At 35.7% G+C, this 17,956-nt stretch overlaps 1 protein-coding gene across 1 annotated transcript in view; it reads left to right on the top strand.

Annotated features, from left to right (window-relative positions):
- The window catches only part of LRP6 (LDL receptor related protein 6), a 161,863-nt gene that overhangs the window by 117,022 nt on the left and 26,885 nt on the right, over positions 1 to 17,956 (top strand). Inside the window, exons 12-15 of the mRNA XM_072766022.1 lie at positions 254 to 580; positions 7,470 to 7,672; positions 9,697 to 9,908; positions 10,982 to 11,172. Of these exons, the coding sequence (XP_072622123.1) occupies positions 254 to 580; positions 7,470 to 7,672; positions 9,697 to 9,908; positions 10,982 to 11,172 (933 nt within the window). The remainder of the gene's footprint in view (positions 1 to 253; positions 581 to 7,469; positions 7,673 to 9,696; positions 9,909 to 10,981; positions 11,173 to 17,956) is intronic.

Genomic DNA, 17,956 nt, shown 5'->3' on the forward strand with positions numbered 1-17,956 from the left:
GTTTTAACAAACTCAGTGATTTATAGCAAGAATATAAGTTTGAATCATGGGGTCAGACTGCAGATAGATTGATTTCAGAGGACTGGTCTGGTTTTTAAATTGCTTTTAAATAAAGTGTTCTATTTTAAATTGCTTACAAATGTAATATTTTCTGAGTTATAACTTTTTTTTCTTTCTTTTTGCCAATAAGACATATACCCTCACATGTTTCATACCTCTGATTCTCCCCTGTCTACTGCCGTTCTGAAAATAGGACTCAACCGTGAAGTTATAGCAGATGATTTGCCTCATCCTTTTGGCTTAACTCAGTACCAAGATTACATCTACTGGACCGACTGGAGCCGACGCAGCATTGAACGTGCCAACAAAACCAGTGGCCAAAACCGCACCATCATTCAGGGCCATTTGGATTATGTGATGGACATCCTCGTCTTTCACTCCTCTCGGCAGGCCGGCTGGAATGAGTGTGCTTCCAGCAATGGGCACTGCTCCCACCTCTGCTTGGCTGTTCCAGTAGGAGGTTTTGTTTGTGGATGTCCTGCCCACTACTCTCTTAATGCCGACAACAGGACTTGTAGTGGTAAGCTGCATTTCTCCCCAAAGCAAACTAGAATTTGAGGAGAAAGCAGGATTTTGAAAACACTGTGTAGTTCATGTTCTTTTAGGGTTAAAAGTTGTAGAAGTCCAGAATTGATCATTTGTCTAACAAAAGAGAAGGAATAAAGATGGAAAAAATGTGAGTTTTTGTAACTTACTATTTGATGATAGCTAGTTGCTGTTATAGAAAAATTGTTATAGAAAAATTAAATCTTTTACTTTGAAGCATTAAATATTTAGTGCACAATTGCATATTGAAAAAGACAGTCATGCATTGCTATACATAATTTATATTCATTTTTATAAAAAAGAGCAGTATAAACAGTACAATAAAGAATCTTCAAAATACAACCTCTTTGTCCTTTGAAGTTCATAGAATAGACTAAAGATAAAAAACTGAAGTGTATAAGAGGCCAGGTGGAAAATGCATATGAGTAAATTTAGCCCTGTATGAAACATTGTAAATATATGGGAACTAGAGAGCACATGCTCTGAACATAGTGGGTGGTCGCTACTTAATTTCAATTGATGTTAGTAGATCTCCTCATCCAGTCATGAATCCAGAAATTTTTTTTTTTGGCTGCAATATCTTCTGATATTTAAATATTAGCAATACTTATATTAAACATACATTAACCACACACACACAGCACTAATAATAGCAAAACACTGTAAACAGACTGCCTTGGAGAAAGTTGGTTTATGGTTCAAGTATATGTGAAGGCCCATGTCTTTTTTTTTTTTTTTAAAGATTTATTTATTCATGAGAGACACAGACTGAGGGAGAAGCAGACTCCTTGAAGGGAGCCCGATCTGGGACTCAATCCCGGATCCTGGGATCAGGCCCTGAGCCAAAGGCAGAAGCTTAACCACTAAGCCACCCAGGTGTCCCAAGGCCTGTGTCTTGTTGGGTAGACAAGAACTAATTGGTAGATCGGATAAAGAAATAGAGATTTCTCAAAGAAAGAGTAAATTCATGGTAGAGACATGTTAGGATTATGACTGACTAGCATAGATGGTAACAAAACTCCTATAGGGTATTAGATTAACTAATACTATTGAAGTATTAGTAGTATTATATAACATACATTTATAATATAGAAAATATTACATATGAATAATGTAAAATAAGTATATTTTCATATAACATATATTCTATAATTATATATTAAATAATATAACAAATATTACATATAATAATCATTAACTATTTAGTTAACTATTGAAATTATTTTATTATGTGCCTGAAAGTATAAGAAGTCACATGGGAAAGGATTCATTGTGTTCAGACACAAGGCTTCAGCTGTGAAAAACAATATGAGTTGATAGTTTAATGATTTGGAGTCTTTGCCGCATACTAGTTTTGTATTTTACTACAGCTAGTCACATAAACTTTTTTTTTTTAAGATTTTTATTTATTTGAGAGACAGTATGAGTGAGCAGGGCATTGGGGCAGGGCAGAGAGAAAGGGAGAAGCAGACTCCCCGCTGAGTGGGAATCCAGAGGTGAAGCTCAATCCCAGGACCCTAAGATCATGTATGACCTGAGCTGAAGGCAGATGCTTAACCAATTGACCCACCCAGGTGCCCCCAGTCACATAAATTTTTTAAGTCTTAAATTTCTCATTTGTAAATGGGAATAATAACTACCATGTAAGGTTGCTATGAAAATTAAGACATAACATGATTTGATTGCTGTATAGAATGTATTTGAAGAGAAAAAGGCGTGGTAGCAGGGACATCAACTAGACTGGTATGGTAATCAGGTAGACTTGCTTGGGATGGTAGCAGTGGTGATGGAAAGAAGCTGGATTAAAGGTGTATTTTGAAGCTAGAGTGAACAGAACTTGTTAATGGGTTGTATGTGAGGGAAGAAAGGGAAAGTAAGCAAGGATGACTTTTAGATTTTAGGTTTGAATAGTTTAGATAGGAGACAAGAAGACTAGAGAGGAAGACTAGTTTTCAGAATGAAATAAAAAGTTTAATTTTTGGCATATTAGATTGATTTTCCTATGGGACATTGAAATAGATACATTAAATAGGTGGTTGGAGAGAGGGGAGGAAACATGAGATAGTAGATAAATTTTGGAATTGCTAGCATATGCTTAAAATGGATGAAATTATTTAGGGAGGGGATCCTTGGGTGGCTCAGCGGTTTAGCGCCTGCCTTCATGCCCAGGGCGTGATCCTGGAGTCCCAGGATCGGGTCCCACATCGGGCTCCCTGCATGGAGCCTGCTTCTCCCTCTGCCTGTGTCTCTGCCTCTTTCTCTCTCTCTCGAATAAATAAATAAAATCTTTATTAAAAAAAGATTATTTAGGGAGAAGGTTTAGAGTTGGGGTCAGCAAACTTTCTGTTAGGGCTAGAGAGTAAATATTTAGGCTTTGTGAATCATAGTTTCTCAAACCTCTTCACCTCTGTCCACTATACCATGAAAGCAGCCATTATCAAGACATTTCTAAAATGTGTCTGAATTCCCATAAACTTTATTCCAAATACAGGCAGCAGGCCAAGATACAGCTATGGGCCATACTTTGCCAACTCCTGGTATAGAGAAAGGAAAGGATCTGGGAACCTAAGGAACTCTGTTTGAGAAGGGAAAGCAACAGCCAAAGAGGTCAAAGGAAAAGCAGGAGAGAATAGTGGCATCAGAAATAAGATTGTTCCCAAAAAGTACTATGTTGAATGCTGCTGAGAGATTAAGTGAATCCTAAAATAGAATTTTCTGGATTTTTGAGTAAGGAGGTTATTAGTAACCCTAAAGAGAGTAATTGCAGGGAAATAACAGTGAAAGATAGAGTTGGTCAAAATGTGAATGGAGAAAGGGAAAGAGGTATGTTTTTTAAAGAAGTTTGACTTTGAATGGAAGGAGAACATAGAGGTAGTAATGGAGGATGGAGACAAAGGGACTATGGAAAGACCTTTGGAGATCATTATTTTAGCTGCTTTTATCTGTGCATATTAGTTGGTGAGTGAAGGCTATGAGAAATCAGTGCTGAGTGTTTCTAATATCTGTCTTTGGCTACCTTTTGGTGATAGATCACTAATGTTTCAAGAAGCTTTCTGTTGTATGCTCTTTCTCTAATGAGTACTATTTAATATTTGTGTAGAGATGTATTAGCCAGTGTTCTTTACCTGTACTTTTTCTTTTTCCTGTAACATTTATCACTCTTTGATATCCTATATAATTTATGTACTCTAATATATACATATAACTTCTTTATTATGTTAACTGCTTTTTGTCTCTTGGAATATAAACTCCTTGAAGTAGCTTTTTTGTTTTGTTTTGTGTTTTCACTGATATATCTTAGGTGCCTAGAATAGTGCTTGATAAATAGTAATGATTCAAGAAATCATTATTAAATAAAAGGATGAAGTACCAGGACAGGACTTGGAAGAATACATATGATCTTCCATTCAATAGCTCTGTGACCTTGGGGAAAAACTTAACCTTTCTGAATTTGCTTACCTAAAAATGAAGGTGATAATTTTGGAGATTAATATCTAGAATGATGAATGACATGTTGGAAGTCCTAAATAAATGTTTGTTTCTTTTCCTTCTCAATTCTCTGAAATAATCTTATTCTTTTACTTTAAAAAGTGGTGGCCACAGGGCTCTCCATAGTTATTGTCATCTAATGCTTATTGCATCATGTGTGTGTATTCATTTATTCTTTCAATGAATTATTTATTAAATGTCTGCTACATACTGAACATTGTTTGAGCCAGTGGAAAATGTAGCAGTGGATGAAATAGACATCAGTCTCTGCCCTCATAGAGCTTCTATTCTAGTGGGACTAGAACTAGATATTGAACTAAATAAGTAAACTATACCATGTATTAGATGGAGATAAATGTTACAGAGAAATATTAAGAGTAAGAAAAAGTGAGGATGAGGATTGCAACATTAAATATGATAATCAGAGAAATCCTTACTGATAAAGTGACATTATGTCAAAAACTGAGGGAGGTAAGGAGATGAACTAGGTGGATATCTGGGAGAAGACCTAAGTAAAGAGGATAGCAAATGCAAAGGCCCGAGGAGAGAACAGTGCCACTGGAACAGAGTAAATAAAGAGATTAAGTTAGGGAAACAGGAAGCCAAATTGTGGAATCCCTTGCTCAGTATTAAGGTGGCTGGTCTCTATGGTACCACTGTGCAAATTAGGAAAAGATGTTTCCTTTGGGCAGTCATAGGCACACACGTGCATAGCTTGGCTAATGAAGTGTGGACTAGACCTTGGTCCCTACTCAGTGCCCACGGCACAGTGCACAAATGGTACAGTCAGTTGCATGGACTTGGCCTTATAGTTAGTTTATGAAGTTCTTACGCAGGAGCATCACCTCTCTTTAAGCTACAGGTGAACAACCTTCCAAAGAGCTGAAAACCTCCCTCCTACTTAACACCTCATCCCCAACTTGTGCATGTGGCTGTCTTCATTGTGAGAATGCAAATCTCAGCCTGTATGACAGTTTTTAAATTACCATTTTGCAGGAGATAAGGGAGTTAGTGGTTCTATAAATTAGATGGATTTAGGTTTACAAAATTGCATATTCTTTGTCGCTTTAAGCATGGAATGACTAATCAAGTCTTCACTGAAATAAGTTCTGAAATAAGTCAGAACATTAGCTCTCAGAGATATTGAGCCAATTAATTGTAGTTGTTAATGTCATCCATAGGCTTTTTGAAACAAGCTTTTCTTTGAAGCCATATATGGCTTTGTCTTAATCTACATTTCTAGAACACCTAACTGTAGACTCTAATTGAAGGTTAAAACTGGACTCAAAAAAAAATAAATAAAAGTACCCAGTACATTGTAGAAGTCAAATATATATTTGATTAATTGTTTCCCACACAGGAAAAGCTGGCAACTATAAAACTTGGAGTCTAAGCCTCATTGTATATCTTTGTATAAGTGGTGATTATTCAGTTAGAAACTTAGTTAAGAGCCTCCCCTCCCCCCTTTCCTTGGTTTACAAGAAAGTAGTACTGCCAAAAAATAATTCTTTAAAAAGAAAAAAGATAGCAACTCTGTTGTGACATGTATTTTTACTACTTAAGGCATGGGTTCTACTGAAATTGCTAAAAGTTGTTAAGTCAATATGTGAGGGAGTTGATTCCAGATAATGGAGGGTTCCCATGGGATCATTGAAATACTTTTAAATCTTCCAAACTGGGTATGGGCTTTTAGCCAGTGAAGAATTTATATAAAGCAGAATTCTTGTGTTGTGAATGTAACATTGTGTGTCAACTATGCTTCACTTAAAAAAATAAAAAAGAATTTCAGTGTTGTGAATAACAAGTTTCTTTATGAATACCAATGAGTTTCTTTGGATTGAAGCCAGTGTACATTTGGGCGTAAACGTAAAGTAAACCAGGAAACCACACATAATGGAGTTGTAAAGAATGGGGGTTAGGAGGAAGTAAAGTAAGGAGTTCTGGATTGGCCGAAGGACAAAATTCTACTGGATTCAGGTGACGACTGAATATCAAAAGAATAGAGTATAATTATGGAATTTATATATATCTGTTTTAATGAAGATTTTCAAAATGCTGATAGACTTTGAAGTTGATCAGTAGCGCTGTAAAATTCTGTTGTTCTCTAGATATTTTCCTGCAATAAAAGTAATTATATAGTAATCAGTGGCTTAGTCCCAGAAATGGGAAATTTAGTTTCTATTGCATTTCTCCATTTCATAAATTTAGGACATCATAAGAACAGAATATTTTTTATGAGAATTAGAGATAATGACTATAAAGTATTTGTTTTTACTAGTTTTGTGTGTATGAGAGAGAGAGGAGGAAGATAGATTTTACTGGCTCTCTCTCCTTGTAAGTATAACATACACAGAATGCAAAATAAAACTTGTATCTGCAATCCATGAGTATTTGTTTAATTTCTATTAATACCAACCTTATTTTTTTAAAAAAGATTTTATTTATTTATTTGGCAAAAAGAGAGTGAGCCTGAGCATAAGCAGAGGGAGTGGCAGAGGGAGAAGCTGATGGCCCGCTGAGCAGGGAGCCAATATGGGTGATGCGGGATAGCCAGGACCCTGGGATCATGACCTCAGCCGAAGGCAGCCGCCTTTAACACAACTGAGCCACCCAGGAACCCCAATACCAAATTTATTACTGCTACTACTGATAATAATAAACAATAGTTATTTTTACTTTACATTTATATAATTTTTCATTGAGGTATAATTGACATAACTAACCTTGTAATTTTTAAAGTGTGTTCATATATGTTGTAAAATTCTTTTTTTGTTGTTGTTGTTGTTGTAAAATTCTTAAAGCAACTCAGTGAGCAGGACAAGACAGCTATAACCTTATTTTAGAGTAGAGCAAACTTTGATCCAAAGAGGTTCAGTGACTTAGTTATGATCAAATGATTAGATTAATGGGAGAGCTGAGACTAAAACCAACCTTGAAATTTCTGCTTTGACCAGTGGAAGCCATGGTTCTGCCACCCACAAGAATAGGTTATGGAAGAGTTAGAATTATTTGCTTTGTAGATGAAAATTTTGATAATCTTTATCAATGCTTTATTGAAATCAAGTCCTCTTTTCTTTTTCTTTTTTATTTTTTTTTATTTTTTTCCTCTTTTATAAACTCTGGACAAGATGGAACAAAATAGGCTAGAGACCTGTATCACTGGGTAAATTCATAACTGATTTGGTAGCATAGTGCTGATTAGGGTAACCTTGAGGAGAGTTTCTGGGGACATTCCAAGGGTTTTATCTTCAGCCTTACCTGTTCAGCATCTGTGTCTGTTTTGTATGAGATGCAGACAATAGGCTATCAAATATTTGGATGATAACAAGGCTTAGAGTAATTTTGTTTCAAATTTGCTCTTTTTTTCCTTTAAGCTCCAACTACTTTCCTGCTCTTCAGTCAAAAGAGTGCCATCAACCGCATGGTGATTGATGAGCAGCAGAGCCCTGACATCATCCTTCCTATCCACAGTCTTCGGAATGTCCGGGCCATTGATTATGACCCACTGGACAAGCAACTCTATTGGATTGACTCACGACAAAACATGATCCGAAAAGCACAAGAAGATGGCAGCCAGGTAATTCAGGGTTCAGTTCGAAATCTCTTTCTTTTGCCTGGTAATTACAGTAACCAACCACCCTATTTTACTTATTTCTTGAGTGAGAGAAAGAAAAACTGAAATTCTGGACCTAGTAGCTTTTTTCCTCCTAATAATCCTTGATAACGATAATATTATTGGAATAAAAATTGTATAAGGAAAATTTATGCTCACATGTTGGTAATGACTTTGTCACTGCCACTCATATTTGTTTATATAGTTTTTTCCACTATGGTTTCATTTACATGGAATGTTAAAAGCTTTGAAATCAAATCGACCTTGGTTTTGATCTTCGCTCTGTCACTTACTAGGATTCTTAGGAATTTTTTTTTTAAGATTTATTTATTTATTTGAGAGAAAGCAAGAGAGCCGGGGGGAGGGATGAATGCAGAGCCTGACATGAGGCTTGATTCCAGGACCCTGAGCCAAAATCAAAAAGTAGGCTGCATAACTGACTGAGCCACCCAGGCACCCCTCTTATGAACTCTTTAGCTGAGAACTATGAAAAGCACATATCCCATTATCTGTTACATAGTTGGTAGAGACTCAGTAAATAACACTTTTATTAACAATTTTTAAAAGGTTTAAAGGACAGGAAACATATAACACATTCTCATTAACTTAAAAAACTTCTAGGATGTGTTATCACTAACCTGATGATGGGGGAGGCTATTATTTGGTGACTATAGAGTGAGAATGAAAATATTATCATCAGGGCAGCCCGGGTGGCTCAGCGGTTTAGCACCTGCCTTCAGCCCAGGGCGTGATCCTGGAGTCCTAGGATTGAGTCCCACGTTGGGCTCCCTGCATGGAGCCTGCTTCTCCCTCTGCCTGTGTCTCTGCCTCTCTCTGTGTGTCTCTCATGAATAAATAAAATCTTTAAAAAAAAAGAAGAAAATATCATCAAATCTTGTCTATACTTACATACAGTCACGATTTGCATACTGTTATCTATACTATGTGACTTTCTGTGACTAAGCAGTTTTAGAATGTGTTTGCTTATTTGTCTTCCTTATAACAGTGATCTTGGATTTTGACTGTAACAAAATTTAGGGTGATTGGATTACTAATTTTTGATATGTCTTAATATCCCACAAAAAAGGCAAGGAAATAATGTATTTAGGGGCTCTTGAGGGATTATTAAGGAGATAACAGTTATAGTGGTATATCACAGATGTACCTTCCACGGTATAGAGCCAGAGCTAACAGGCTGGTAAATAGTAGAGAGAAATTATAGCTGTTACTATACAGCCAAGGACACAGCAGATAAATAAGATAGCCTCATTAAAGGGTATGTTAACTCAGAGTTGCCAAGTAAAATAAATATAACTTATTCAGGTAGAACACAGATGAACTGAATCTCTCTAATTGCTTTGTTAAAAAGATTGTTTTTCAGTGGTTTGAGGATTGGAGAAAGACATGAGTGGTAGATGTGGTTTATAGCCCTAATTGGTGTATTTCTCTACAGAGTTTTTCCCTTCAGCACTATTGACATTTTTTTAGGCTGTATAATTCTTTGTTGTGGTGGGATGACCTACACATAGTAAGCTATTTACCAGCATCCTTGACCTCTGTCCACTAGATGTCAGTTATGCCCCCCTGGTGTGGCAATCCAGAGTGTCTCCACACAGTGCGAAATGCCCTGAGTTGAGAACCACCACTTTAATGGTATTTCTGAGGGGTGGTTCTAGCTGCTGTCCTCTCCTGTTTATAGGAGACAGCTCTTATCAACGCACTAATATGTTCCTAGAGCACCTAATATGGCCTTAGCTCTCTTATCTGCCCCATGTCATTAGTAATCAGAGGGAACATTTGAAATGTATGGTAGCAGAAAAGCACATTACACATTACAAAATGTATTAGTACGAAATGTCCAGTAAGACTTGAGATTTCCTTCTCAGGTTTGTAACCATGTACGTACGTGTAAGCATTGTGAGTGATCACCTCAGGGTTCCCCAGCTTGGAGTCTGATTTTCTCTGTGTATGTCTTTTTCTTTCCCTAGGGCTTTACTGTGGTTGTGAGCTCAGTTCCAAATCAGAACCTAGAAATACAACCCTATGACCTCAGCATTGATATTTATAGCCGCTACATTTACTGGACTTGTGAGGCCACCAATGTCATTAATGTAACAAGATTAGATGGGAGATCAATTGGAGTGGTACTGAAAGGCGAGCAAGACAGACCTCGAGCCATTGTGGTAAACCCGGAGAAGGGGTATGTTGCTGAAGCTGCACAGATATCTTGGCATGGATAAATAAATCATCAGCCTTCCTTTCTGCTCCTTTGTTGTTTACCTTTAAGTATCCTGTACTCTAGTGAAAAACTTGATATTCGTCATCCACCTGCCCCTGCATTTTCTTATATCCTTGCTTTCTCTGATTTTACTGCCTAGAATTTCTTTCTGTAGTCACTATTGCTGTAGTTCTCATTCCTAACCATGCCTTCAGGACCCTTTGCACTGCAGCATCCTCTGTGAAGTTTTCCTTGATCTGCCCAACCCGAGCCAGATGTGATTTCCCCCTTTTCCAAATGCCCAGCACTCTGTACCTATGCCTCTCTAGTTATGCTTAGTCCTCTACCTTATACTTGTTTTCAGTGTTGTATTTTCTACTAGACTTTAGGTTCCTTTATGAGAAGAACTAGTATATTTTCTTTGATTCAATACAGAGCTTTACATTTGGTAAATAATACTTATTTGCAACTGAATGAATAAGCAGTTCAGCAGAGAAGTAGCTTATTGCAAAAGAGTTACAGGAAAGAGATGAGCTATAGAAGTTAAATATAAGAAATAATTCACATGTGACTTATTTTTGGTTATGAAATAGACTAATTGGAGAAGGAATTTAAAATTTTGTGTTCAAGTCTCTCTGGTTACGATTATTTTATTTATATATACTGTAATGTTCCAAAAGCATAGGTGTGCCTGTGTCTATCACTTTATTTTATTTTTAAGTAATTTCTACACCCAACATAGGGCTTGAACTCACAACCCCAGGATCAAGAGTCCCATGCTCTACCAACGGAACCAGCCAGGCGCCCCATCACTTCATTTTATTAATCCATGAAAATTAACTCCCCAAAGAAAAAAAGAAATTAGTTCCCTAAGAATTTCTATATACTCTGTGTTACTGTTGTTAAAAGTAATAAAAGTATCCCATGGCCTTTAAAAAATTATATATTCTAAATTTAAAAATAAGATTTTAAAATATTTTACTCCTTTTAAGAATATTCTCACTTTGTATGGTTTCTTATTTTAATGAACTTACTGTTTCCTCCTTTCTCTTCAGGTATATGTATTTTACCAATCTTCAGGAAAGGTCTCCCAAAATTGAACGGGCTGCTTTGGATGGAACAGAACGGGAGGTCCTCTTTTTCAGTGGCTTAAGTAAACCAATTGCTTTAGCCCTTGATAGCAGATTGGGCAAGCTTTTTTGGGCAGATTCAGATCTCCGGCGAATTGAAAGCAGTGATCTCTCAGGTACCTAAGAAATGTATTTGCTTATTTTAATTTGAGTTATTAAGATGATTCATTACTAGAATTTGTATTTTTCTTCCATTGTATTATTTTTGCACATTTCTTTATGATTCTACTTACAGGTAGTTAGCATCATGTTGGTTGGAAAGCACTTTTTCTTCAACCATCAGCATGATTAGTTCCTCTGTTATCTAGTAATTTCCTAATTTTCTTGATTTGGGCTCTATAAATAATATATTTCTAATGCATCACTTCTTTCCTAATTCTTATGCTCTAGTTTATGTTCTCATCTTCTCTGGCCTGAGGTCTAGCCAATGAAATCTCTTCCCTGCTGATTTTTCCCCCCTGAAAGTTTATACACTGTTCCTAAATTGATTATCTGAGCGTGGTTTCTAATCATGTCACTGCTACTAAATCATGTCCCTGCTACTAAAAAAATGTTCAGACTAGTCTTATAACCTGAAGAAAAAGTCTAGTTGTATACTTACATTGCTGTTTGCCTTTCACAGACCCATCATCAAACTCAAATGATCTAAACATTGCTGGTGTTTTAAACAAATTAAATCATTTGTTGGTTCTTCAGATATACCTTTACTTTCTTATCTGTCTTCAGACCTCTGTCTACAATCATAATTATTTCACTTCCCCTCTAATTTCTGATGTCCAAATACTCTATGTGGCCTCACTAGTGATCAGGTAAATGAAATTAAAATAATAAACTATGTCTATCAGAGTGGCCAAAATATGTTAAAGTTGATTATACCCAACATTGGTTAGAATGGTAGAGAATGGCATGCTGTCAATGCATTATGGTATAAATGGAATTGATAAGACCTTTTTGGAAGACAGTTTGCCAGTGAATTTCCCTCTTAGATAGGTTTTTGTTTGTTTATTTGTTTTACAGAAATACCCATTTGTACAAAGGTCACTGCTGAGCATTATTAGTAATAGTGTGTCACAGAGAAATACATTTTGCTATATCAAGTGTATGGAATATTACAATTATTCCCCCAAAATGAGATAGATCTGTGTGCACTGACATAAGGATAATTTTTAAAAATTACGTTGTATAACAGTGTTTATTAAGATCTAGTTTTTGGGATGCCTGGGTGGCTCAGCAGTTGAGCGTCTGCCTTCAGCTTAGGTCATGATCCCGGGATCCTGGGATCGAGTCCCACCCACATTGGGCTCCCTGCATGGAACCCTCTCCCTCTGCCTGTGTCTCTGCCTTCTCTCTCTGTATGTCTCATGAATAAAATCTTAAGGAAAAAAAGTCTATTTTTTAAAATTTAAATTAATTTTATATATGTATACACACACTATAATTGATGGCAGCTTACCCTCTAAAAGTATTTATACTATGTGTGACACTGTACGTATACACACATACCAATAGTTGTATATACTATTAAGAAATATATGGGTATAGGGATGCCTGGATGGCTCAGTGGTTGAGCGTCTGCCTTTGTTTAGGGCATGATCGAGTCCCACATTGGCTCCCTGCATGGAGCCTGCTTCTCCCTCTGCCTATGTCTCTGCCTCTCTCTCTGTGTCTCTCATGGATAAATAAATCTTAAAAAAAAAAAAAAAGAAACATGGGTATATACGTTTGTATGTTCTTCGAGGAATAGGCAAGCATATACACTTTGAGAAAGGCCTGGAAGGCTAGCATACTAATATGTTATTTCTATGTCATTTGAGTTTTTATATGTTTGAATACATTTATAGTTTTTTTTTTAATTTTTATTTATTTATGATAGTCACAGAGAGAGAGAGAGAGAGAGGCAGAGACATAGGCAGAGGGAGAAGCAGGCTCCATGCACCGGGAGCCTGATGTGGGATTCGATCCCGGGTCTCCAGGATCGCGCCCTGGGCCAAAGGCAAGTGCCAAACCACTGCGCCACCCAGGGATCCCTTAAAAAAAACTATAAGATATCTTTTCAGGCTCAAATGCCTCCTTCCATTATGCTTTCTCTGATTCCAGTCATGTACGCATTTATGGATGTGTGTACACATACCTCACATGGTATATTCTTTCCCTCATCTGATCATCTGTATCTCTTATGTCATTTATAATTTGAATAATACTTATGTCAGTGTTCTCTTACTAGTGTTGAGGGTGGGGTTCCCCCCTCTTTCTTTCTTTTCACTTAGGACGTTTATTTTTTGTTATAAGGGTAATACATACCATTAAAGACAATTTAGAAAAGAAACAGAAAAAAATCTGAAACACTGTCATTAGTAACACTTTAACTTTTCTTTTTTAATGCATCTTTTTTTCTGCCCTTGTAAAATAGTTCCAACATACAGAAAGTATAAAGTGCTTGCCATCCAACTTTGTTAAATCTTAGTGTTTGGAGCCATATTTGCTTTTGAACTCCTTGCCTTCCTCCTTCTCTTCCTTGAAATGAAAAATTAGGATCTTAAAGCCCTTGTGTGTCCCTTCCCAATTCTATTCTCCTCCCTCTTTTCCTCGAGGTAACTGTTGATGTTTCTATTGCCATGCATATGTTGTTCTGTGTGTGTGAGTGTTACCATACGTACACATATAGCTATTTAAAACTTTTTTTCACTTTTTTATTTTTATTTTTTAGTTTTATTTATTTACTCATGAGAGACACAGAAAAGCAGAGAGAGAGAGAGCCAGGCTCTCCCTGGGGAGCCTGATGCACCACTCAGTCCCAGGACCCCAGGATCAAACCTGAGCCAAAGGCAGATGATACTCAACCACTGAGACACCCAGGCACCCCATTTTTTTCACTTCTTAAACTTAATATAGTTTTATGTATTCCTTTGTAGCTAGCTTTTTTCAGATATATTATGGTTTTGAAATAATCTGTGTTGATCCATAACTCTGTTAGTTATTTTCAGCACTAAATTAGTACTTCATTATATGAATCATTCTGTACTTTATTCCGTCTTTCTAAACTGCTATTCCCCATTTTTTGGCATTTAAAGGCAGTGGTTTAGTGAGTATTCTTATACAGATACTTGAACTTTTCTCTGTGGCCTAAACCTTGTAGTAGAATTGTTATGTAATGTGTTATGTATATATTCACCTTGAATAGATACATCCAGGTTTCTCTTTAATGATTATATCAACTTAAAATCCCCATTAGGAGGGGATGCCTGGGTGGCTCAGCGGTTGCGCGGCTGCCTTCGGCTCAGGTCATGATCCCAAAGTCCCTGGATTGAGTCCCACATCAGGCTCCCTGCATGGAGCCTCCTTCTCCCTCTGCCTGTGTGTCTTCCTCTCTGTCTCTGTCTCTCATGAATAAATAAATAAATCTTAAAAAAAAAAAATTCCCCACTAGAAGTATATGAGTTATCCTTCCAGTATTTGGTATTGTTAGAATTCCCAATTTTTACTAATCCAGTAGTTTAAAAAGTATATCTCATTAATAAAATTTGGATTTCCCTGTCTGATATTAATTTATTGGTCGTTCATATTTCTTCCATGAATTGCTATTAATTGCCCATTTTTCCGTTACTGATTTTTAAAAATTCTGTATCAGACTGTTAATCCATTATCAAGTTACATATATATTGGAGGAGAATTAGCATGTTTAAGAAATTCAGTCTTTTCATCTATGATGGTGGTCAGAGATCCCTCCATTTGTTTAGGTCTTATTTGATCATTTTTAGTACATCTTTACACTTTCTTCTATAGAAAAGGATATGTATTGCATGAATCTTCTTCCAATTTGTGATTTACCTTTTTTCACACTTCCAATGATGTCTTTAGATGAAAAAGAAGTTCTTAATTTTAGTGCAGTACAGTTTACTAATTTTTCCCATACGATTAGTGCCTTTTATGTTCTATTTAAGAAATCTTTGCCTACTGCAAAGTCACAAAGATATTTTGTGGTGGGTTTTTTTTTTCCCTAAAATTTTTTTTGTTTAACTTTTCTCATTTAGATTTATGATCTATTTAGAATATATTTTTGTAAATGGTGTGAGGTAAGGGTTAAAAAATTTTTCCCCCATATTACTATTTGATTTTACACCAGTTTTTGAGAAGGTGATTCTTTCTTCACTATACTCTAACATTACCTTTGTTATAAATGAAGTGACTGTATAAGTTTGTTTCTGGAATCTAATGTTCCCTTGGTCACTTGGTCTTTCATGATATTTTGTCTTAATTCTTGTAATGTCCTAACAAATTTATCAGGCGGTTTCCTTTAATATTTCTTAAAGATAGTTATTGTTGACCATTTACACTTCCATTTATATTCTAGAATCTGCCTCTGAGTTTCCACCAAAAATGAAAGAAACCTAGTAGAATTTTGACTGGGTTTACTTTGAATTTGTAGGTCAATTTGTTATTTTTTATAATATTAGTCTTCCAAATGCTAAACATGGTATATCTCTCCATTTATTTAGAACTTTAATTTTCTCTGTGTTTTATACTTTTCTGTGTAGATATTTTTCATTAGAGTTATTCCTTGGTATCTGAGGCTTTTGAATGCTAGTGATAAAGAGTATTCTAAATTTTTAATATTTCATTTTCTGATTGTGGGTGGAATACAAAAGCAGTTTCCTTTTTTTCTCCCATTCTGTTTTGGAGCTTGGTCCCAGGGACCTTGCTAAATTCAGTTATCTGTGGTTTCTTTAATATTTGAAGATCATAGAATCATTTATCTACAAATTAATGAAAGCTTCATTTCTTCTTTTTCAATTCTTTTTCCTTGTTGCTTTATTGCACTGGCTGGGACTTCCAATACAGTGTTAAATAGAATAATAATCATCATCATCATCATCATCATCATCATCCTTGGGTTGTTTCATTTTGTTTTGTTTTCTTGATTTGGAGGAAATCTTTCAATACTTCATGATTAGGTATTATGTTTGCTAAGGTTTTTCTGTAGATAACATATTTAACAGATTAAGGAGGTTCCCTTCTATTCCTACTCTGCTAGAATAAATCAAACTTGGCATGAGACATTTTCTTATTATATTGGTCGATTTTGTTTACGATGTTTGTGTCTGTATTCAGGAGAATGATTATCCTTTAATTTTCCTTTCTTACAATGTACTTGTTGGTGTTTTGCCATCAAGGTTACATTGGCCTCATGAAAAGAAATATTTCCTCTTTTTCTGTTGTCTAAAAAAGGTTAGTATAATGTTGGTGGTTTTCTTTTTTTTTTTTTTTCCTTCCTTATAGATTTGTAAACAATCATACACCTTGGTCATGGATTTCTTTATGCGTCATATTTTTGGCCTCTTACAGACAGAGCCTTTTACACTGGATTGCATTTAGTACCTGTGTAGCTTATTGAATAAAGAAGCATATCTTTTCATTGTTGGTTCTGGTGTTTAACTTACACCCCTTTTAACTGCCATTAAAGTAGATCAGGTCCTTATCATGTCAGGGGTCCTCAGTGACACTGTTAACAGCTCTTTTTTCTCAGTGGTCCACTTTAAGCCATCCTTGTAATACCACCAGCTAATCTTTTTTATTCACTCCTAATATTTTAGGTTTAATTTAAATTTTCATCAAAGTAATACATGTAAGTATTTGTGGAAATCAAATGCTTCTTAGTTTATAAAAAAAACAAGTGTACTGCTCTATCTACTCTCAGTTCCTACCCTAAACATCTACTTTGTTATTTAAAATAACTTGCTTAAAATGGCTATTTCTTGATTTTTCAACTTTAGACATCACACATTGACTTCCTGTGATGGAAAATAAAGATTTTGCTTTCTTTAACTGTATAGCCTCAAAATATTCAAGAATTTTCCTCCCATCCTCCCAGGATAGTTATAATTTTTAAGTTCCTACTTGTTATTTATGGCTATGAAAATATTACCATTAGCATGTTTCCTTCTATAGCTTTTTTCCCCCTGAAGCTAATCTTGTCTACTGTAAATATTGTTTCAATACCTACAGATGCATCAAGCAATCCATCTTTTTTAATTAAAAGCATACCTCTTGAATTTATCATCTTATTCCAATCTAGGTTTGCTTGCTTTTTAGGCCAACTTCCTTTCGCCATTATTATCCTGGGAATGCACTTGCCAGTCTCCGTGGTGCTGAAACCTATTTACTGAATTCCATTTCTCTGGCTAATTTCTTTTTCTTGGTAGAACACGTCCTCTATTAGCTTCTTGAAAGGAGTTCATAGGAGGTTAAAATTTTTTATTTATTTGTCTGAATTTTTCTCCCTCACACTTGGTTAATAATTTGGATGTTCAGATCCCTGAATGGCTCAGCAGTTTAGCGCCTGCCTTTGGCCCAGGGCGTGATTCTGGAGTCCTGGGATTGAGTCTCGCGTTGGGCTCCCTGCATGGAACCTGCTTCTCCCTCTGCCTGTCTCTCTCTCTCTCTCTCTCTCATGAGTAAATAAAATCTTAAAAAAATAATATTAATTAGGATGTTGTATAGCATTCATGTCTCATAACTGTTTTCTCCCAATTTTGAAGGTAGAACTCTATTGTCTTCAAGCATCTCATGTTGAGAAGTTTGATATCATTGAGGTTCATATTTATATATGATCCTTTATTTTCCCCTCCAGAAGCTTTTAACATCTCTTCTTCCAGATGTTCTAGAATTTAATGATAATTAAATTGTGCCTTTGTATGATCCCTCCTTGACTTCCCTCTTTGTCTCTTTCTTACATTGAACTGATTAGTAGGTGATGCCTTTCTATCTGGAAACTTACATCTTCAGTTCTTAGAAAGTTGTATTTGTTTTTTTGTTTTGTTTTTGTTTTTAATGTTGTTTCTTTAATTATCTTCTCATTCTGGAACTTTTACTCAGTTGTTGGATTTTTTTTTTTTTTTTAAA

Source organism: Vulpes vulpes, chromosome 8, assembly GCF_048418805.1.
Source record: "Vulpes vulpes isolate BD-2025 chromosome 8, VulVul3, whole genome shotgun sequence".
NCBI classification, from domain to species: domain Eukaryota; kingdom Metazoa; phylum Chordata; class Mammalia; order Carnivora; family Canidae; genus Vulpes; species Vulpes vulpes.